This window comes from Natrix helvetica, assembly GCF_964273705.1.
Source record: "Natrix helvetica genome assembly, chromosome: 1".
Classification (NCBI taxonomy): Eukaryota; Metazoa; Chordata; class Lepidosauria; order Squamata; family Natricidae; genus Natrix; species Natrix helvetica.
This window is the reverse complement of record NC_138548.1, coordinates 125335606-125354089: the sequence shown is the minus strand read 5'-3', so window position 1 is coordinate 125354089 and position 18484 is coordinate 125335606. Positions and strand designations below refer to the sequence as shown.

Genomic DNA, 18484 nt, shown 5'->3' with positions numbered 1-18484 from the left:
ATATGCACAGGTGGACGGGGTGCCTTGCATTGTGGGTGTGGGGCACGTGCAAACACAATTTTAATAAATAAATAAATATAATTGTTTCTAATTACTGATCTGTTCTCAGAACCAACTAAGAGCTCACCTTGTACATGTAACACTGCTGATTCTTTCACGCCATTGGCTTCAAATCGCACCTCGGATCCATTGGCAGCTAACGGCACATTTTTGACCTGCAAAGTATGGCTCACTCCACTGTGTATGATGAGGTACTGCTGGTCTTCCTCTTCCTTTGCCAGCCTCTTGCCACTGAGGTACCAGCAACCAGACATGGGAGCTGACAGCTTCACTGAAAAAGTGGCATCCTCGTTGCTACAAACCGTCACATCGTGCAGTCCCTCCTTTATATGGACTCTGGGCACTGGAAGAACAATCAAAGGTTGGGAGAGTAGTAACAGCCCTACAGCCCTATATAGGTATGTAGAGAGAAGGCTCTTGATGGAGATCTGTCACCAAATCTTGCAACTTGCAAGACCTTGTGATTACAGCTGCTCTCGATAAAACTAAACCGTCCTTTGGTGGGGCTTAAACAGACCTAGTATATCTCAAGGTAATATTTATTAGTCTTAAGTTTACAGTTTGAGACAAATGTGTTATGATGACTCTAGTCATTTGGATTTGCAAATCTAGGCTTTAAAAAGTAGCAGCCGTACAGACCCCGCTGATTGTAGGTCCAATAGCGGGTGTATACACATGGCTAGCACAATTTGCAAAACCAAGCATACAGGATAAACTATTCCAGTAGAGCTCAAACTCTGAAAGAAAAGGGGGGGGGGAAGGAAGGTATTCAGCAACCTGAATGTGTAAGAAGGATGCAAATGAAGAACAGCCAGTGGGGAAAAGCAGACTAGTGCGCTAGTGCAGTGGGAGGAGGAAAAAGCAATTGACTAGTCAGTAGTGCCTGAGGAACTTGCCAGTCACAAAGCAGCCAAAATCGGAAGAGAGAAATGCTTGAAACGCCCATTCTTATGCAAAGAGGAAGCCCCACCTTTGAGGAGCAGGGAGGCTTACCAAGATGCACGGAGCCTGGGAATTCCACATGCGCACTGCACCCATACTGATTGGCAGAGCATACACGGAAGCGGTAGTCAGCCTCCTGGGGCATACCACCCCCTGGAACTTCAACCATGCTAGCGACATCAGTGGTTAGGCAAGGCACCCACTCAGCCTCTCCTACAGTCTGCCTCTCAAGGATGTAGCTGCTTGGTGGGCTACGGTGTAGATTTGGTGGTGGGCACCACGTCAGGAGGGCAGCATTGCTACGTGTGGTGCACATCTTTACTTCCACAGGTGCACTTGGTGGAATCCTTTTGGCACCTAGGAAAAAGAAATCCTTTATATTATCTTCTCCCTGCAATAACCACCCAATCCCCACAAACCTTGCGGAGTAATTAAAACTTCTGAAATCTCTGCAAAGTGCAGCATTTTACAATAGACAATTAAATATAGATTTGTTCTATGAAACATATCTGTGACTGGACTATTTCTGTCCCAAAGAGGTAACTAACCATAACTTGTTAGCCTAAGCTTGGCATCTAGGGATCAAGTTGGCTTTAGGAAGATCCACAAATTATAAATATGTTTCTGTAAGTAGAATCCCATCCACAGGCTGGGCACAATCTCTCTGAAAAGTGAGCTATCTTCCCATTGAATTTCCATGTTCACAGGAATCTCTTTCAGATTAATGGCTTTCTTCCAGCCCATTCCTAATTTCAGGCAATGTGTCAGAACTAAGTCTTTGCAACTAACTTTACCATATTCTTACGGTTGTCAAGAAAACTACAGGGACCTAAGAATGACGTAACCTCAAGCTGAGCTTGACTCAAAGCAGAAAATAATCTTTCTGTGCTGCAGTATGCAAACTACAAGTGACGCATAGGCCCATTTTGAGACACCTCCCCCTACGTTCTCACTAGCAAAAATTTTAGTGGCAAACTCCCAAGTTATAGTGACACAATCTCACAACAACATTAAGAAAACAAAATATAATTAATATTGAGTGGAATTCATTTAATTGAAGGGCTAATTTTAATTGTTATGAAAATTTAAAAAAAAGAAATTTAATTATAGTTTGTTGATTTAAAAAATTGTATGATACACTGATTAGGGTTAAATTGTGGATTGATCTGCACATATATGAAGGTTGATTTCTCAAAGGGATAATAGCAATGTATGATGGTAGTAAAGCTTATGTGATAATAAACTGAAGTCTTAGCAAAGGCTTCAACACTGAACAGGAAGTAACACAAAGAAGTGAGATATCCCCTAGGTTGCCTGATGTATTAAATGTATAAAAAATGCTTGGGGTGACATTATAAATATGTATATCAGGAGACAAAGGTATATTTCATTTTATATGCAGTCGTTGCCATATTGTTGGCTGAGAAACTGAACAGTTTGTGATGAATGTTAGGTACGCATCCTGCAGTGAGGCATATGAATTCCAAAATTAATATGTCAGAGAGTTAGTTGATTTTGCATGTAAAATAGAATGACTGCAAATTATATGTGAGTGGAAGAAAACTAAAGTATGCAGATCATTTTTAACAAAATATTTATTGAACATGGGAAATGGATGGAGAATTGTTGAGAGAAATGCAAATGCTACACAGCTTCCTTTAGAATGCAGCTTCCCAGAATATATTTTACTTTTAACAACAAAGGAAACTTCCCAAGTGCTCCCGTGGAAGCAGAAAGTCGAAAGATATTTGGACTGCAGCAAAAAAAAAATAAGATAACAAAAACAACTGAAGTTAGAACACCTTTTTATCCATGATGAACCTGTTCCCAAGACATTTCAAGTACAAGAACTCTTGATCAAGAGTTATTCATACTAAACTCAGATACAGATCTCTTAAAGGCTGATTTAGAGTTGCCCGCAACTTCCTATAGCCATCGCTGCAGGTAAGCCCAATGCAAACACCTCCCAAATGCAGAGGTGTGCAGAGGTGCGTATCCTGCTTGTTGATTGGTTGATCCAACTTCCTGTTCTGTGCTTTGCTGTTTGAGTGGCCCCCAACCCAGCCAGAACATTACATTTGCAGAAATATAAATGGACCATCTATGTAACTGTCCCTGAACAACAGATTCATAAGCTCTCTGACTTACGGTGCAGGAGAAGTGTACTTGATTAGCTAAGAGTTCTTCTTGTTTCCCTCCTGCTCCACCACCACCACCCCACACACATAATTAAGATTCTAGAGCTGCATTCCTTCAGTTCAATGCCTCAGAATGTGTTAGGCCGAAATCCTCCTCTATCATCCCCAACCAGCAATGCTGTCTAGGTGTGGTTGGAGTTATAGTTTTACATAAATGGAGGGCACTACATTGGAGGAAGCTGTCCAACTGTTATTTGATTCTCTTTTGAGGTAGATAATCAGAAACACAGGAGCCTAGGACCAATGAACACTTCTCACAGATGGATGGATGGAGGGATGGAGGGATGGATAGATGGATAGATAGATGGATGGATGGATAGATGGATGGATAGATGGATGGATAGATGGATGGACGGACAATGTAAGAACCTCAGATTTAGGAAATAAATAAATAAATAAATAAATAATAAATAAATAAATAAATAAATAAATAAATAAATAAATAGATAAATAGATAGATAGATAGATAGATAGATAAATAGATAAATAGATAGATAGATAGATAGATAGATAGATAGATAAATAGATAAATAGATAGATAGATAGATAGATAGATAGATAAATAAATAATAAATAAATAAATAAATAAATAAATAAATAAATAAATAAATAAATAAATAAATAAATAAATAAATAAATAAATAAATAAATAAATAAATAAATAAATAAATAAATAAATAAATAAATAAATAAATAAATAAATAAATAAATAAATAAATAAATAAATAAATAATCTATCCATCTAACAAAAAAGCCAGGTCTTTATTTTTCTAAATTCTCAAGCTTTTCCAAGGATGTCTGAAATTTTAATTTGAGGTCACTTTAAACGTAAACGTAAAGCTGAGATATGATTGATGGATTCTAAAATCAATCGCAGGAAATATAACCTTGCAAAATTCAGATGTACATTTCAGTCTTAGGAGGGGAGAATGCCAATTCCAATTGTTCTAAACAATGTGTGTATGAGGAAGAAAAAAAACCAATTGTGGTGGTGGATAATTTCTAGAACTGGAATATTCAAACATGTTTTAGTAATTGTAAGACTGGGCCCTATTAAATAACTTCCATTCATTGCTTAGATGTTTCATAAATTTATGTCCCAGTTTATATGGGCCTTTGTGTGGTTTATTTCCAAGCATGGATTAAGACAACCAATCTGATCACAAGTGGAGGCCTGTGAGAGACTGTCTGATAAGTAAGATGATTGGGGGGGGGGGGGGAGTATCTGATGTACAGCCAGACGTAATTTGCACTTGTCCATGCCAGTTTAGGAAGTAGCAAAAGCAGCAGCATCCATGAGCACTAGATTGCTTTGGAAATATGTTGGCTAAAGATAAAACATTGATTTAGCAATCTGGAACAGTGCAGTGTTATAGTACAGTACTGTAATTTCATTCTTCTGTCCTGATTTGACATCAGTTCTAAAACAGCTTTGATCAAACTAGATCATTGCCAAGTCTAAATAACTAAGCATAATATGAATCTAAATTTGTTGTAGATCTCTGTGTAATCGAATATGGCAAGCCTCCTTTGTCCCAAATATCAGGCATTGTTGAATCTAAGACAAGGGATAAGATAAATAATTTGCAGGCCCCTAGTAAGAAGTTCATTTGGTGAAGAATGTTTATGTCAAAAGCAAATAGAAACACTGAATGACCCCTAGGTAGAAAAGCATGATCCCTCCTTCCCTTCTTCAATAGTCCCATTTACATTTCTCTACTCACATTTCACACGAAGCTGCGCTGAAGTTTGTGAGTCGCCCGCCATGAAAGTGATGACTCCAGCATCATGCCGTGACACATGTACCAACACCAAGATATGTGTCTTCCCAAAGCTCCTAATAAGCGTATGTGGGGCCTCCACCAGTTCTTGCCCATTACGGCCCCAACTTGGCACTTCCACAGGTTCCCGGGTCTCCACATAGAAGGCTGCATTTTCTCCTTCCATCACATCCAGTTTTCGTGGCAAGCGCTTTACAATGAGACCTGAAGGGGGGAGTTTGCTCAATTACTATCAGAATGGAAACCCAAATGACACAGCTGTCAGCAAGGTGACATGTTGCAGTCACGACCATGTTGGGGTGGCCGCTTATTAACAGCCAGAAAAAAGGGCTGTGATTTACATTGTTAATATTACAGAGATGTAATATCACTCTATTGGGTCTTTTTATAGAGAGAATACAGGCAGTCCTCGACTTACGGCCACAACCGAGCCCAAAATTTCTGTTGTTAAGTGAAACATTTAAGTGAATTTTGCCCCGTTTTATGATCTTTCCTGCCACAATTGTTAAGTGAATCACTGCAGTGGGTAAGTTAGTAACACAGTTGTTAAGTGAATCTGGCTTCCTCTCTGACTTTGCTTGTCAGAAAGTCACAAAAGGGGATCACATGACCCCAGGACACTGCAATGGTCATAAAGATGAACCAGTTGCCAAGCGTCTGAATTTTGATCACATGTTCATGGGGCTGCTACAGAGGTCGTGAGTGTGAAAAACGCTCAAAAGTCAGTGCCATTGTAACTTGAACGGTCGCTAAATAAACTGTTGTAAGTCGAGATTACCCGTACCTACTTGGTAACAGTTTAAATTCTGGAGCTTTATTTATTTATTAAACAAATGTATATGAATGCCCAACTTACACAGGGTGACTCCAGGAGGCTTACAACATTAAAATTCCACAGTATAAAACACCTATTCCACTCTCATGCAATATATGTATGTATGTATATATGTATGTATGTATGTATGTATGTATGTATGTATGTATAATATAATATAGTACATATATAATGTACTGTAATAATACAGTACATTCTGATGTACTACAGAAGCCTGAAACATACTTCTGAATGGCTTAGGATGGAAAAGACCAGAGTCTTTTTCCACAAGGTAATCAAGGCTCTAGTTTGGTCTACTGCAGGCAATTCAAAACTGTATTATGTTAAGAACATATATTTTTTTTTAGTGCGCCTGCTGAATCTTCTGCGCAGTTGCTAACGTCAAAGCTCCTGCTTTGATAGGGTTCTTTATCACTACATGGAGTTTAGACTGCACTTGCCTTTATATCCAAGGACAGCTTCAAACAGAGCCCTGTCCTCAGACGGTTCTCCAAACAAAGGATTATCCTATTGTACAATGTGTAATGGCTGAGGCTGGCGATCCATTAAATAAATAAAAAAACACCCTCTCTTCTGAAGCTACCAACTAACCCACTCAATATCCAATACTCCTGAAAGGCAGGAGGATAAAGCCTAGACTTCAGGAGCAGAGATATTGACATCTCTGGTTCTTGGGGGCAATTAGCTGCTGTTTTTGAGATTTCATTCCGATCTGCAATAAATATTTTTTACTCTAGCCAAGTCATGTCTGTGAATATGCTGCCAAATCGAGCCGAGAGCTGAACTAAGGTTAAATTTGCACAGATGAACTGCCGAGCCTAGGTATCAGGTGAAATACCTGAAGGGCTTTGCATGTAAAAATATTATAATGTATTCTAGTAATTTATTTGAATTGATACAATTGCTTCAAAACCCCTCACCTTGCACAGAGAGCTCCCCAATGCTGCGGCCCTTGCCTTCCATCTCACACAGGTAGATGCCGTCATCATCGGCCCGTGCATCCCGCACTGTCAGCCGCCTCAGTAGGCCCTGCTCCTCCATCAGGTACTTGGGGCTGGGTTGTAGGCGCTTGTCTTCAAGGTACCATGCGGTAGGCATTGTCTCTAGAGGCACCTGGCACTCTAAGACTGCATCTTGGTGTTCCATCACTTCTACATCCATCAAAGGTGCCTGGAACTGTAGCTGGGGTTCTGGAAGGCAGACACAGAAAGACTCCATATGGAGACCTATGGATAGTCTTCAACTTACAACCACAATTGAGCCCAACATTTCCGTTGCTAAGCAAGGCAGTTGTTTTGCCCTGCTTTTGTGATCTTTTTGCCATAGTCATTAACCAGTTAAGTGAATCATGTGGTCCAGTGGTGGGCTTCCATGTTTTTTACTACCGGTTCGTGCACGTGCGATGCTTCTGCGCATGTACAGAAGCATCCGGGGGGTGGGAAGAGCCCCCGGTTTGCCCGATATGGGCTGAACTAGGAGCAACCCACTCTGATGTGGTCATTTAATCAAATCTTTCCCCCACTGACTTTGCTCATGAGAAGCCAGCTGGGACAGTTAACAAATGGAGATCACGTGACCCCAGGATAGTGCAACAGTCATAAATACCTGCCAGTTGCCAAGCATCTGAATTTTGATCACGTGACCATCGGGATGCTACAATGATCGTAAATGTGTAAGTCCCTTTTTTCATTGCTAAAGTAATTATTTTAAGGACTACCTATATACAGACAATCCTATATCCCTAGTCTCCCAACCCTCCTCCTTCAACTCTTAAGCTTTCCCATATTTTATTTCATAATTCCCCTCTCACTATCGACCTCGGGGTCAGGACCCTTTTAGAATATTTAACTGCTAGGTTATTATATGCACAATAATGGAAGAATAATGAAATTCCCACTATGGATTGTGAAAATGTCAGGAATGGGTTGTGAAAATGTCAGAACTTGCAAAAATGGCAAAACTGAGCTGTTTGATCAGGAGGGGGGGGAAAACAAACACTTTTTTGAAAGACTGGAAGCCTTATGTGGAGTTTTGCTAAAAAAAAAAGACAGAAATGAAATGATGGCTTATGGGTTTGAAGATTAAGATAGACTTGGATTAAACGAGAGTCTGAAGGAACTATATATTTAAGAGGGAAGAGGGATTATAAAATTGTAGCTATCTGTTGAAAAGCAAGTTAGAGGTCATTATATTTCTTAACTTTCCCTGTTTTCCTGTTTCATGCAGTTTTTCCTTTCCTTTGATTTATCTTTTATTATTCTTAATAAACATAAATAGATGAGAAAGAACTCTTAGCATATTTAAAATGCTGCTGCTGTTCCATGTGCCTCCAGAAAACCGTGTCCTCCATCCCTATGGGTTTTTCTGGCATGTATTTGCTATCCACAGTTTAATCCCTCCTGAGAAACCGTGATGAACCCAGCTAAACTCTGTAGGATTTTCCCACAAGGAGTAATCAGTAATAAGCGCAGGCTTAATTAATACTGAATCTTTCTTAAAAAGATACCTTCGCTCTCTAACAAATGCTGTAACAATGTCCCATAGTCTTCGCTGAATAATTTACTATCAAACGAGAAAATGTTGATGATGGGTGTAAGGGTGAACTTAATTGCTTTAATGAATGGTGGCGACCCTCTCTTTCTTTCAGAATGCTTTACATTACACTGACAAAAGGAATATGAACACAAACATTTGATGCCATTATTTTTTAACCTTTAAGATTTGTGGATTATTGAGGAGATGCCAACTCTACCTTGGTATGCTGTCGGAGAAGAGGGTGGCCTTTCTCCAAAGGATTACTCCGAACAAGAACAGAGCGCTAAGTGGGTGGCATGTGGTATCTTTAGCGCTCAAGGGCCGTACCGTAAGCTCTTTGGAGCCCACTGCTAAGGACACCTCTCTACCCCTCCAGCAAGCCAAGGATCAGAGTTACAGAGATGAAATTGCAGGATAGAGCAATGTCAAATATCTTTGAAAAGACAGGTGGGAGTTGTTTAGATGGCACAACTGAGCCCAGTGGTTTTGTTTCTCGAAAAGAGACGCCAGGCTTAAGCCTTTCTGAAAAATGTCTCCCCCCCCCATTCCGGGTGCCCCTCCCTTAATCAACAACATGTAGTCTCTTTACAGAGTGGGAAACGCCGTACTTTATATTGAACTGAAAATCATTTCTATTTTTTTTCCTTCCAATTTCCAGGGTCAAGAAATTCGAGGGTTAAGTAGATGTTAATGCTGAGACCCAAATGAGCCGCTTTTCTTATCCTCAGGACGTGGCAATTAGAATCCATCAAGATGTCTGCCATGTTTGGAAGAGCAGAATCACCTTGGAAATAGCATTTTGAGTGTGCTGATAAGGTAGAGATTTACCAGTCTGCACCACTTCATCTGATATTGGATAATATTACCCTACAGGAAATTAGCATTTCTTGGAGAAGGCCAAGCTAAAGCTTAATTTCCTATATTTATTTACTGATGTACTGGTTGCATTGCCTATGCTATAAATAAAGGCTCTTGTTGGCTAATGTTTAAATGTACTCCGATGTTTCTGAACCTTATCGGCTTTAACATGTGTGGATGTCCATTCTCAGGATTCTCCAGCCAGCATGGCAAAGTTGAGAAACAATTCTTCATTCAATCACTGAATGGGGCTTTGGGGGCCACTTATTTCTACTGTTATGCGTACAGCCCCATCAGGGTTGTTGTGAGCCACCCAAAGTTGATAAGAGTCACACAAAGCTGCATTTTTGGATGGGGGGGGGGAGCACACAAATCTTTTAAAGCCATATAAATAAATAAATAAATTAGAGTTAAATAAATATGTAATTTATCTTAAATTTAAATAAATATATTGAGATGCTAGGAATTGCGCAGAGAAGAGTAACAAAGTTGATTAGGGGACTGAAGGCTAAAGCATGAAAAACAGTTGCAAGAATTGGGTATGTCTAGTTTAATGAAAAGAAAGACTAGGGGAGACATGATAGCAGTGTTCCAATATCTCAGGGGCTGCCACAAAGAAGAGGGAGTCAAACTATTCTCCAAGGCACCTGAGGGTAGAACAAGAAGCAATGGATGGAAACTAATCAAGGACAATACCAATCTAGAACTAAGGGGAAAATTCCTGACAGAATAATCAGTGGAACCACTTGCTTTCAAAAGTTGGGGGTACTCCAATACTGGAGGTTTTTAAGAAGAGACTGGTGTAGGATTTCTGCTTGAGCAGGGGGGTTGGACTAGAAGATCTCCAAGGTCCCCTTCCAACTCTGCTATTCTGTTAACAGTCTGCCATCTCTCCCTCTTCCTCTTTCTCTATTTTTTTCCCTCCCTTTTTCTACACAAGGGTCCCATCACGAAATACATTTTGCCTACTTAAAAAAAAAAAATTCAACTGAGTGCAGATGCTACGAGCTCTCTGGGTAAGGTATTCTACTGCACTGCTATTCTTACAGGCAGAAAAACACTTCCTAATGTTTAATTCTTCTTTTGCCACTCAAGCCTACCTCGTCTCTTGTCTGACCCTCAAGAGGTTTAGATAACAGCCGATTTCCTGACCAAGAGCAGCCTTTGACATATAACTGAATCCTGTTATCTCACATCCGCCCCTCTGATTCTCCCCTCCAGGCAAAACAAACTTTGCTGCTCCTTCAGAGCCTCACGTGGCATTTCGTCCGCTTTATCCGCCTTCTTGCTCTCCCCAGAGCATCCTGCAAAATTCATGAATTCCAAGCATCTCTCTTGGAAAAGCAAAGGGCCTGAAATCCATCCATCGTGACTTACACAGTCGAAAGCATTTCTATAACCCTATTTTCTTTCTCTTTATCAGTTTGCCTTGCCTCAGTTCCATTAATATCCCATCTCTTGTCTTTCCCCATCTTTTTAATGCTATCATCTTTGCCATTCTGAAGGTAGCCTGGCTAAGTGGCTCAGTGGCTAAGATGCTGAGCTTGTCGATCAGAAAGGTCGGCAGTTCGGCGGTTCGAATCCCTAGTATAGGTCTTCTGCGTGAGCAGGGGGTTGGACTAGATTATCTCCAAGGACCCTTCCAACTCTGTTACTGTTACTGTTAAGGTCTGTTCTAAAGCTGAGGGTCAGAGCATCTAAACTTGGAATCCTTCCTTCTATTGATGCAGTCCTGAAGGCAAGGAGCAATCCCAGGAGCATGACAGAGGTTGAATAGCAGCCTTTTGTCTTAAACAACACTCTCTCATCAGACTGAGATCTGTCACTAAATGCAATTTTGCATTGCATCTAAAACCCCGTATCAAGTATTTAATAAGCTGTTTTGAGGGGGGAAATTATTCCAGATCCCACCCTAGCAAGTTGAATAGTTCTGCTGTTTTGTCTCATTGGCTCTCGCAAAAATAAATTCAAATTTAAATAAAATTTAGTACATGTAACTTGATTATTTAATAAAATTAAATAAGCCATGAATGTCATATCTCAATGACTGGAGCCTATGGGGGTCTAGATGAGGAACGACAAGCTTCAGGTGAACACTTGCAAGATTGAATGTTTTTGCATTGTGGGGCCCACTAATTCTAGGACTTTGCCATCTCTGGTGCACTGTCCCAGACAGACCCTGTGTGCAGTCCCGTGGTCCTCCTAGCTTCATGACTCCTGCTCAAAGGGCAGGTGGCATCATGGGTAGGAGGCCTTTGCACAGCTGCTTGTGCATCAGTTGCACCCTTTTCTGGATTGGTAGACCACTTACAGTCACTCATGCCTTAGCCACCTCCAGATTGACTATTGCATAGGCTCCACATGGCACTTCCCTTGAAGTGTATCCAGAAGCTTCAGCTGGTATAAAATATAGCAGCAAAGGCAGTTATGTGCACTTCTAGAATAGCATATGTTACATCTCTACTACACAAGCTGCATTGGTTGCCAGTCTGCTTCCAATTCAAAGTACTGGCTTTGATCTTTAAAGCTCTGAATGGAATGGAACCAGATTATCTGAGGAACTTCCTCTCCCTGGTTACCTTAGCCTTCTCCATAGGTACTGGTAGAGTAGGCATGCTGCAGGTGCCATCAGCTAGGGATCTATATTTGTTGGGTCCCAGGAGACTTGCCTTATCTGACATGGTGTCTGCCTTATGGAACATTCTTCTCCCAGAAACTAGATTATTAACTCCACTCTTGATATTCCAGAAGTCCCTCAAGACCTAGTTATATATAATCAGGTCCAGGTCCCAAGGATCTGGATATATGCTCAGATTATTCCATTGCTAGTTGTCCATTCTTGTCCTCCCTTTGCTGGTATATTTGTTTTTCATAATTTTTGTACATCACCCAGAGTTGCATTTTGTGAGATGGAAGGCTATATAAATTTAATTAATAATTAAAAGATATTAAATTACACTGCATGGGTAGAAGTAGTCCATCCCTATCAAATTAAAGAGCAGATGCAGTATTAAATGTTTCTGTTCTGATTGCTGGTGGTACATCACACAATGATAGTATTTCCATTGCACATACTGAACGTTCAGAGAAAACTGGGCCATGTATTAAATATAGAAGATCATTCAGTTGTGCTGGGCTCCATCTCCAGACTGTATAATCCAGGAACATTCACTAACCCATCTGCTACTTGGCTGGCCAGCAAACTCTCCTTCCTAAGCCATAGTAGTCAACAAGAGAATCGGTGCAGGTGGAGAAGACTATTACCTACATGCTGATCTCCAAATTCACATTTGTTGATCAAGACATATTCCTAACCCAAGGTAGAAGGAACCATGTCCAGCCAAGCTTTTATCAATGGTTGCTATCTCACATGCCATGTTCCTTCCCTTGAGAGAAAACAAAGCTTTGCTGTCCATCTCGTCTAGCATGGACCAAACCACTCTGCAGTTCATAGGTACTGTTATTGGCAAAGAGTACACACACCTCAAGAATGGAGCCCAAGGATCATTTGGATCTCTCAGAGAATAGGTAACAGGCTCCAACCAAGTCTCTGCTTGCGATCCTACCACTTTCATAAAGGTCTAAAGACTCCCTGCTGCTTCTGAAACTCATCTTGTAATCTATCTGAAAAATATTTTGCTCTAGACCTGTTCCCATTCTCACAAGTGGTTTGGCCATTCCTCTTGGGTTTAACTAATCTAACATGGGCTGGATTGGTTTATAGACTGGTTCAAGCTTAACATTTATGCTTTGTCATGCCTTTCAAGCAATGCCTACATATTTTGTCTTGTGCTTGATTTGTCAAGCACTAAATCAACAATTCTTTCTTTTGGAGTCGCCCGTTCATTTTTATTCACTAATTTCACCCACATGGCTGGGTTTGCCTAACCCATTTATCCAGGTCAATTAAAGTTGATATGTGAACCCAATCAATGTGTTCTCATGCAGATTCAGTGGTGTCCCCACATCCCCACCCCACTCTTTTTCCTCCCCCTTGGATGGATACCTCGGACATGGAGTCTCACCGCACTGAGCGTCTGGCCAGCAGTGTTGCAGGCTGTGCACACATAGAGTCCACAATCTCGTGCTGTGCAGTACAACACCTTAAGGATGAAGTAGCCCTCTCTGTCCTCGTAGAGCAGGTGTCTTCGTCCAGGGGACAACACCTTCCCATCCTTCTGCCAGACGATCTCTGGCTTGGGCTTACCAATGACGTAGCAGCGGAACTTGGCATGTTTCCCTTCATTCACAGTAAAAGACTTTGTAGGGGGGGAGCTGGGAAGCACTTCTCCATTCTGCCTGCCTTCAGACAAGACAATGTGTGCAGGGTGGTGTGGATGCCTCTTATCCTCTTGTGACTCGGGTGGCTTCTTGAATTGGCTGTTTTGGGAAGCTCCTTGAGATGGGTCATTATGAGGAAGGCGTGCCACAGGGTCTACCAGGAGCACAGCTGCAGCCGTGCTCTCCCCAAAGCTGTTCTGTGCTCGGCACACATAGACGCCTGCATCTGGCAATCGGGTGTTATAGATGTGCAGAGAATTCCAGTCCCCAGGCTCTGCATCAATTTTGTAATGGCTGCTCTCAAAGATGTCTGATAATCTGCGTCCATCTTTTTTCCATTCAAGCTGCCCTGAGACCCTACAGGCAAAAGTCACATCTTCACCCCGGGTCACGCATGCAGAGACAGGCCTATTCAGGAAGGTGGGAGGCTGACAGTCAAGATCTCCATTAGGTTTCAATTCGGACCCCGTTTCCACTTTCAGCAGAGCAGCTGCATAGGTTTCACCCACGCTGTTCTTTGCTTTGCACACATAGCGTCCACTGTCCGCTGGGCCAGCCTGAGAGACCAGCAGGCTGTATGCATCCCCGTTCACTTCAAGAAACATCCGGCCGGAGGGCAGTTCCAGCACAGAGCCGTCTTTCTCCCAGACAATGCTGGGACGCGGCTCACCGGCCACCTGCCACTTCAGGATGGCATTCGTGCCACTTTGGACTGAGAAAGTACGAGGAGAGGCAAGGAATCGGGGAGCTCCACCAAAAGCATCCATTGCCAGCCTAATGGGGATTCAGCTGAGGTAGGGGACCTATAAAGAATCAAATCAAGGCAGTGTTATAATTGGAGGAGGAGGAAGGGTTGAAAGGAAATCAATATCAGAGGTGGTATTCAGTCAGTTCTGACAGGTTCTGAGAGAACCGGTAGCGGAAATTTGGAGTAGATCGGAGAACTGGCAAATAGGCTGGCCCCACCCCCGCTGCCTCCCAGCTGATCTTCTTTCGTTGCTCTGAACAGGAGAACGGAGCTGGAAAGCAGGTTAGTGGGATGGGGATTTTGCAGTAACCTTCCCCTGCCACGCCCACAAAGCCACGCCTACAGAATCTTCATTTTAGATGAAATGAGAACAGTAAACTGCATGGAGAAAACAATTCAGAGCTCAGTTTGGCACACATGATCACTTCACATTTCACCCTCATTCTCTCCTGCATTTCTGGATAATGTTCTAACTCTAGCTTTAATCACACTGCTACTAGGCCTTGATGTTGTAACATTTGGACTGAATGGGAAGCTGGGCACCTAGTGAAGCTGTTCCACAACTATTAGCAAGGGGAGTCCAAAGCCATTCCAGCCTACTACTCTCACCACCCTCTCTGCAACAAATGGCACAATCCTTTTGTGAGGCTAACATTTTGATTCATTGTGTTGATCTCAGCTAAGCTAGGCAAATCTGCATGGTGTTAATAGGCAATTATATCTTAAAACTGGGAACTGGACTGTAATGAATAGATACTTTTGTGAAACTAAGATAACAAATAGGGAGAAATTAAGTCTCCTTGCTTTAATCTTTGCAGCTCTTCCCAGTAGCATGAGGCAAGGTCATGCTAGAACTATCACCTTTAGTGCAATTCTCTGCCTGCATAAAAGTAGATGTCTTTTTTTTTGTGCACATATGCATCTTCAGCCATTTCAAGGTATTCTTTAGCTGTATCATTAATAGCCAGAGCTACTAATTCTGGAAGCCACCCAAGAACTACACTTCCTGGTTTTCAGTGGGATGAGGGCTGCCATGAGGGCAGAATCAGTGAGTTATCATGTCACACACAGAGCCATTGTTTAGAGCCACTTTTGTTTTGCCAGGTTTTGAGGGAGCCAATCTATTTCATTTTAAAACTTTTGAGAGGCTAGACTACATTTTTAGGTATCTCCTACCTCAGAATGTCAGATGATACAGTCGATTTTCAGCAGTTGTGTTCAGATGGATTTCAGCAGCTGCAAAAAAAAAAAGTGGCTGAGAGCGCACAATATTTGTTTTTTCTTTCTTGCTTGCTTTTGAGCTTTATATTCCACCTTATTTCCGGAAACTGGGCAGTTTACATGGGAATTTAGCTTCCTTTTTAAAAAAATGCTGCACACCACGTCAACCCTGAGAAATATGTTAAACTGAAAATAACAGACCCGAAGTTGGCAAGTAGTTCCATAATGAGGTATAGTAACGTCTTCATTCACATTACTTGTGACACATTGTGTAAATGCCATGAGTAACTTGAATGATGAGATTACAAAACTGTTCAGAAACACCATGTTTACAAGGAGGTATTGAGGGAGTCCTAGTCCAACCTCTTTAACCAATTTACCACTTTGGCCTTGGGTTGTCCACCCCACGCTCTAGCCCTTCTCAATACAGCACCTGTTCAATCCACCAGAAGGAAGAATGCAAACTAAATTTCTGATTTACAAAGTAGACCTGAAGGAGGTCTAATGAAAAATATTGTATGTATATATGTATGTATGTATGTATGTATGTATGTATGTATGTATGTATGTATATGTGTGTGTGTGTGTGTGTGTGTATGTATGTATGTACGTACGTACGTACGTCTTTGGTTGTTCGGGTTTTCTCCCGCGTAGAATTGGAAGTATCTTCACGGTTGGAGATATATATATATATATATCTCCAACCGTGACCTATAGCTCAGCCACCACCAGCGTATTTCAAGCATTTGCATAAACTGGATTCCCAATATTGTATGATTGTGTATAATAGGGCAAGGAGGAACTAAGGCAGTTGCACACAGGGACCCCTTAATGAGAGACAGAGTAATGCAAGATTTGAACTAGGGGCTTCCCAATTCGTCTTCCCTGCTGAAATGCTACCCCAGTGCTGAGAGGATCCAGTTGCCCAACTGTCACCACAGCCTGCCAGGCATACTTGCCCTATCATGCATTCCTCCCCTATCAGGCTCTAAATAGTGTTTTGCTGATAATAGGCTGCCACTCACTGCCACCCAGTGCACCCACCCCCAGAAGAAGGTGAGGGGGAGAATTCCAGCAGGATGGAACACCATTTTCTTTTCTCCCAGTTCTCACTGAGGTGATTCTAGTATTCCCTATAAGCTGTTGGAAGCAGCAAGGAGAAGCTGCTCAGGATGGCAGCCACTTCATGGAGAGGAAGGCTGATATGGGGGAAACTCTTGGTCTGTCTCACTCCACAAAGCTCCAGATCACCAAGGCCTGTAGTCTGTTTCCTTTGGCACCCCAAAACCTGTTTTCCTTTGGATCCGTTACTCAGCAACCAGGAGTGGTTACTGATTGTATGGCCCTCATCATTCAGAAGCATCCAGAATACCCTCATAGGCAACTTTGGTTCTCTTTGATCCCATTAGTTGCACAGGGACATAAGCTAAAAAGGGGGCGTAAGAAGGGTTTCCCAACAGAACCCCCTGCTTCTCTCTCTGGGTTCACTAACCTCATGTATCCGATTTCTCAGGCAACTGGTTCTTGCTTCTCCTGGTCCTGTCAGATGATGTCCAGCTGTTCGATCATTCATGGGTCTAAACTCCTATTGTTCTCCTCAATACTTCTCTGTCCTTTCCTGTTCCATGATCAGTCTGGGCATCTCTGTTGTCTGCCTGCCTGCCTACTCTTCCTCATACACCCTAATTGCTGTCTGCCCCTCTTATGCTGTAGCACCCTGGTCTCCTTCTGCCCTGCTCCCCAGGCATTTGTGAGTGGAGCAAAGCTGAAGTGTTACAAATGCCTGCAGCTGCTGTCCCCAAAAATACTCTCTGATGACATGGCCGGGCTGATAAGAGGGGGCTGGGACTTGGCTAAGTATAGAGCCCAGCAGGGAGGCATACATAGGCATCCCTCAGCCCTGAAGTTGCCTCAGGCTTAGCCCACCTCAACCGAAGGGAGTAGGGTGAGAACGGGGTGACTCCACCCCATCTCAAAGCAGCTTGTAGTACGAAGGATCCTTGGCGTTCTCTGAGTTTGGTTGCTTTGTTGCAGACGTTTCATTAACCAAACTAGGTAACATCATCAGTGCTAGATGTGACTTAGTTTGGTCTGCAAGAAAACAACCAAGCTCTGTGAGCACCAAGGATCCCTCATTTCAATCCTGGGTGACAAATGTTCTCCTTTTTTAGTTTGTAGTGTGCCAGCAATGGTCTGAAATTCTGGTCCCAATGTCATCCCACAATATGACAGGCTAATATCTACACCTGACCATCCAAAGCAGCTCTTAAGGACTACCAATAACAATATGTACACCGAATCCTTCACATCAGAACTGCCTTAGTCTGTGAGCTTCCATCTCCTTCCCCAGATGCCCTGTCATGATGCACTGAGTGGTAATAAAAATCGGCAGCAAGCCCCTAGGCTTAGACTGCTGCTACCAAGCAGGGTTCCTCAACAAAAGAAGTGAAGTAGTAGAACAGGGGTGTCAAACTCGATTTCCTTGAGGGGCGCATCGGGGTTGTATTTGACCTCGGGGGGACCAGGGTGGGCGTGGCCAGGGTGGACATGGCCAGCTTGACATCACTCCTGTCAGGGGCACCTGTGGTGGCCCAAGCGCTCTGCCAGAAAAAAACAGGCTCTCTAGCTTTATAATAATACAATAATACAATAGTAGAGTTGGAAGGGACCTTGGAGGTCTTCTAGTCCAACCCCCTGCCTAGGCAGGAAACCCTATACCGTTTCAGACAAATAGCTATCCAACATCTTTTTAAAGACTTCCAGTGTTGGGGCATTGACAACTTCTGGAGGCAAGCTGTTCCACTGATTAATTGTTCTCACTGTCAGGAAATTCCTCCTCAGTTCTAAATTGCTTCTCTCCTTGATTAGTTTCCACCCATTGCTTCTTGTTCTACCCTCAGGTGCTTTGGAGAATAGTTTGACTCCCTCTTCTTTGTGGCAACCTCTGAGATATTGGAATAATGCTATCATGTCTCCCCTAGTCCTTCTTTCTCTTAAGCTAAACATACCCAGTTCCTGCAACCGT

The 18484-nt window shown here is 42.3% G+C and overlaps 1 protein-coding gene across 3 annotated transcripts in view; it reads right to left on the bottom strand.

The window, feature by feature from the left end:
- The window catches only part of OBSL1 (obscurin like cytoskeletal adaptor 1), an 81718-nt gene that overhangs the window by 57782 nt on the left and 5452 nt on the right, over positions 1 to 18484 (bottom strand). For all 3 annotated transcript variants that reach the window (XM_081936270.1, XM_081936271.1, XM_081936272.1), the window contains exons 2-7: positions 15415 to 15474; positions 13216 to 14293; positions 6737 to 7006; positions 4925 to 5185; positions 1054 to 1359; positions 128 to 403 (exon numbers count right to left, since the gene is read on the bottom strand). In XM_081936270.1, coding sequence (XP_081792396.1) covers positions 128 to 403; positions 1054 to 1359; positions 4925 to 5185; positions 6737 to 7006; positions 13216 to 14257 — 2155 coding nt within the window. In that variant the 5' untranslated portion in view covers positions 14258 to 14293; positions 15415 to 15474. The remainder of the gene's footprint in view (positions 1 to 127; positions 404 to 1053; positions 1360 to 4924; positions 5186 to 6736; positions 7007 to 13215; positions 14294 to 15414; positions 15475 to 18484) is intronic.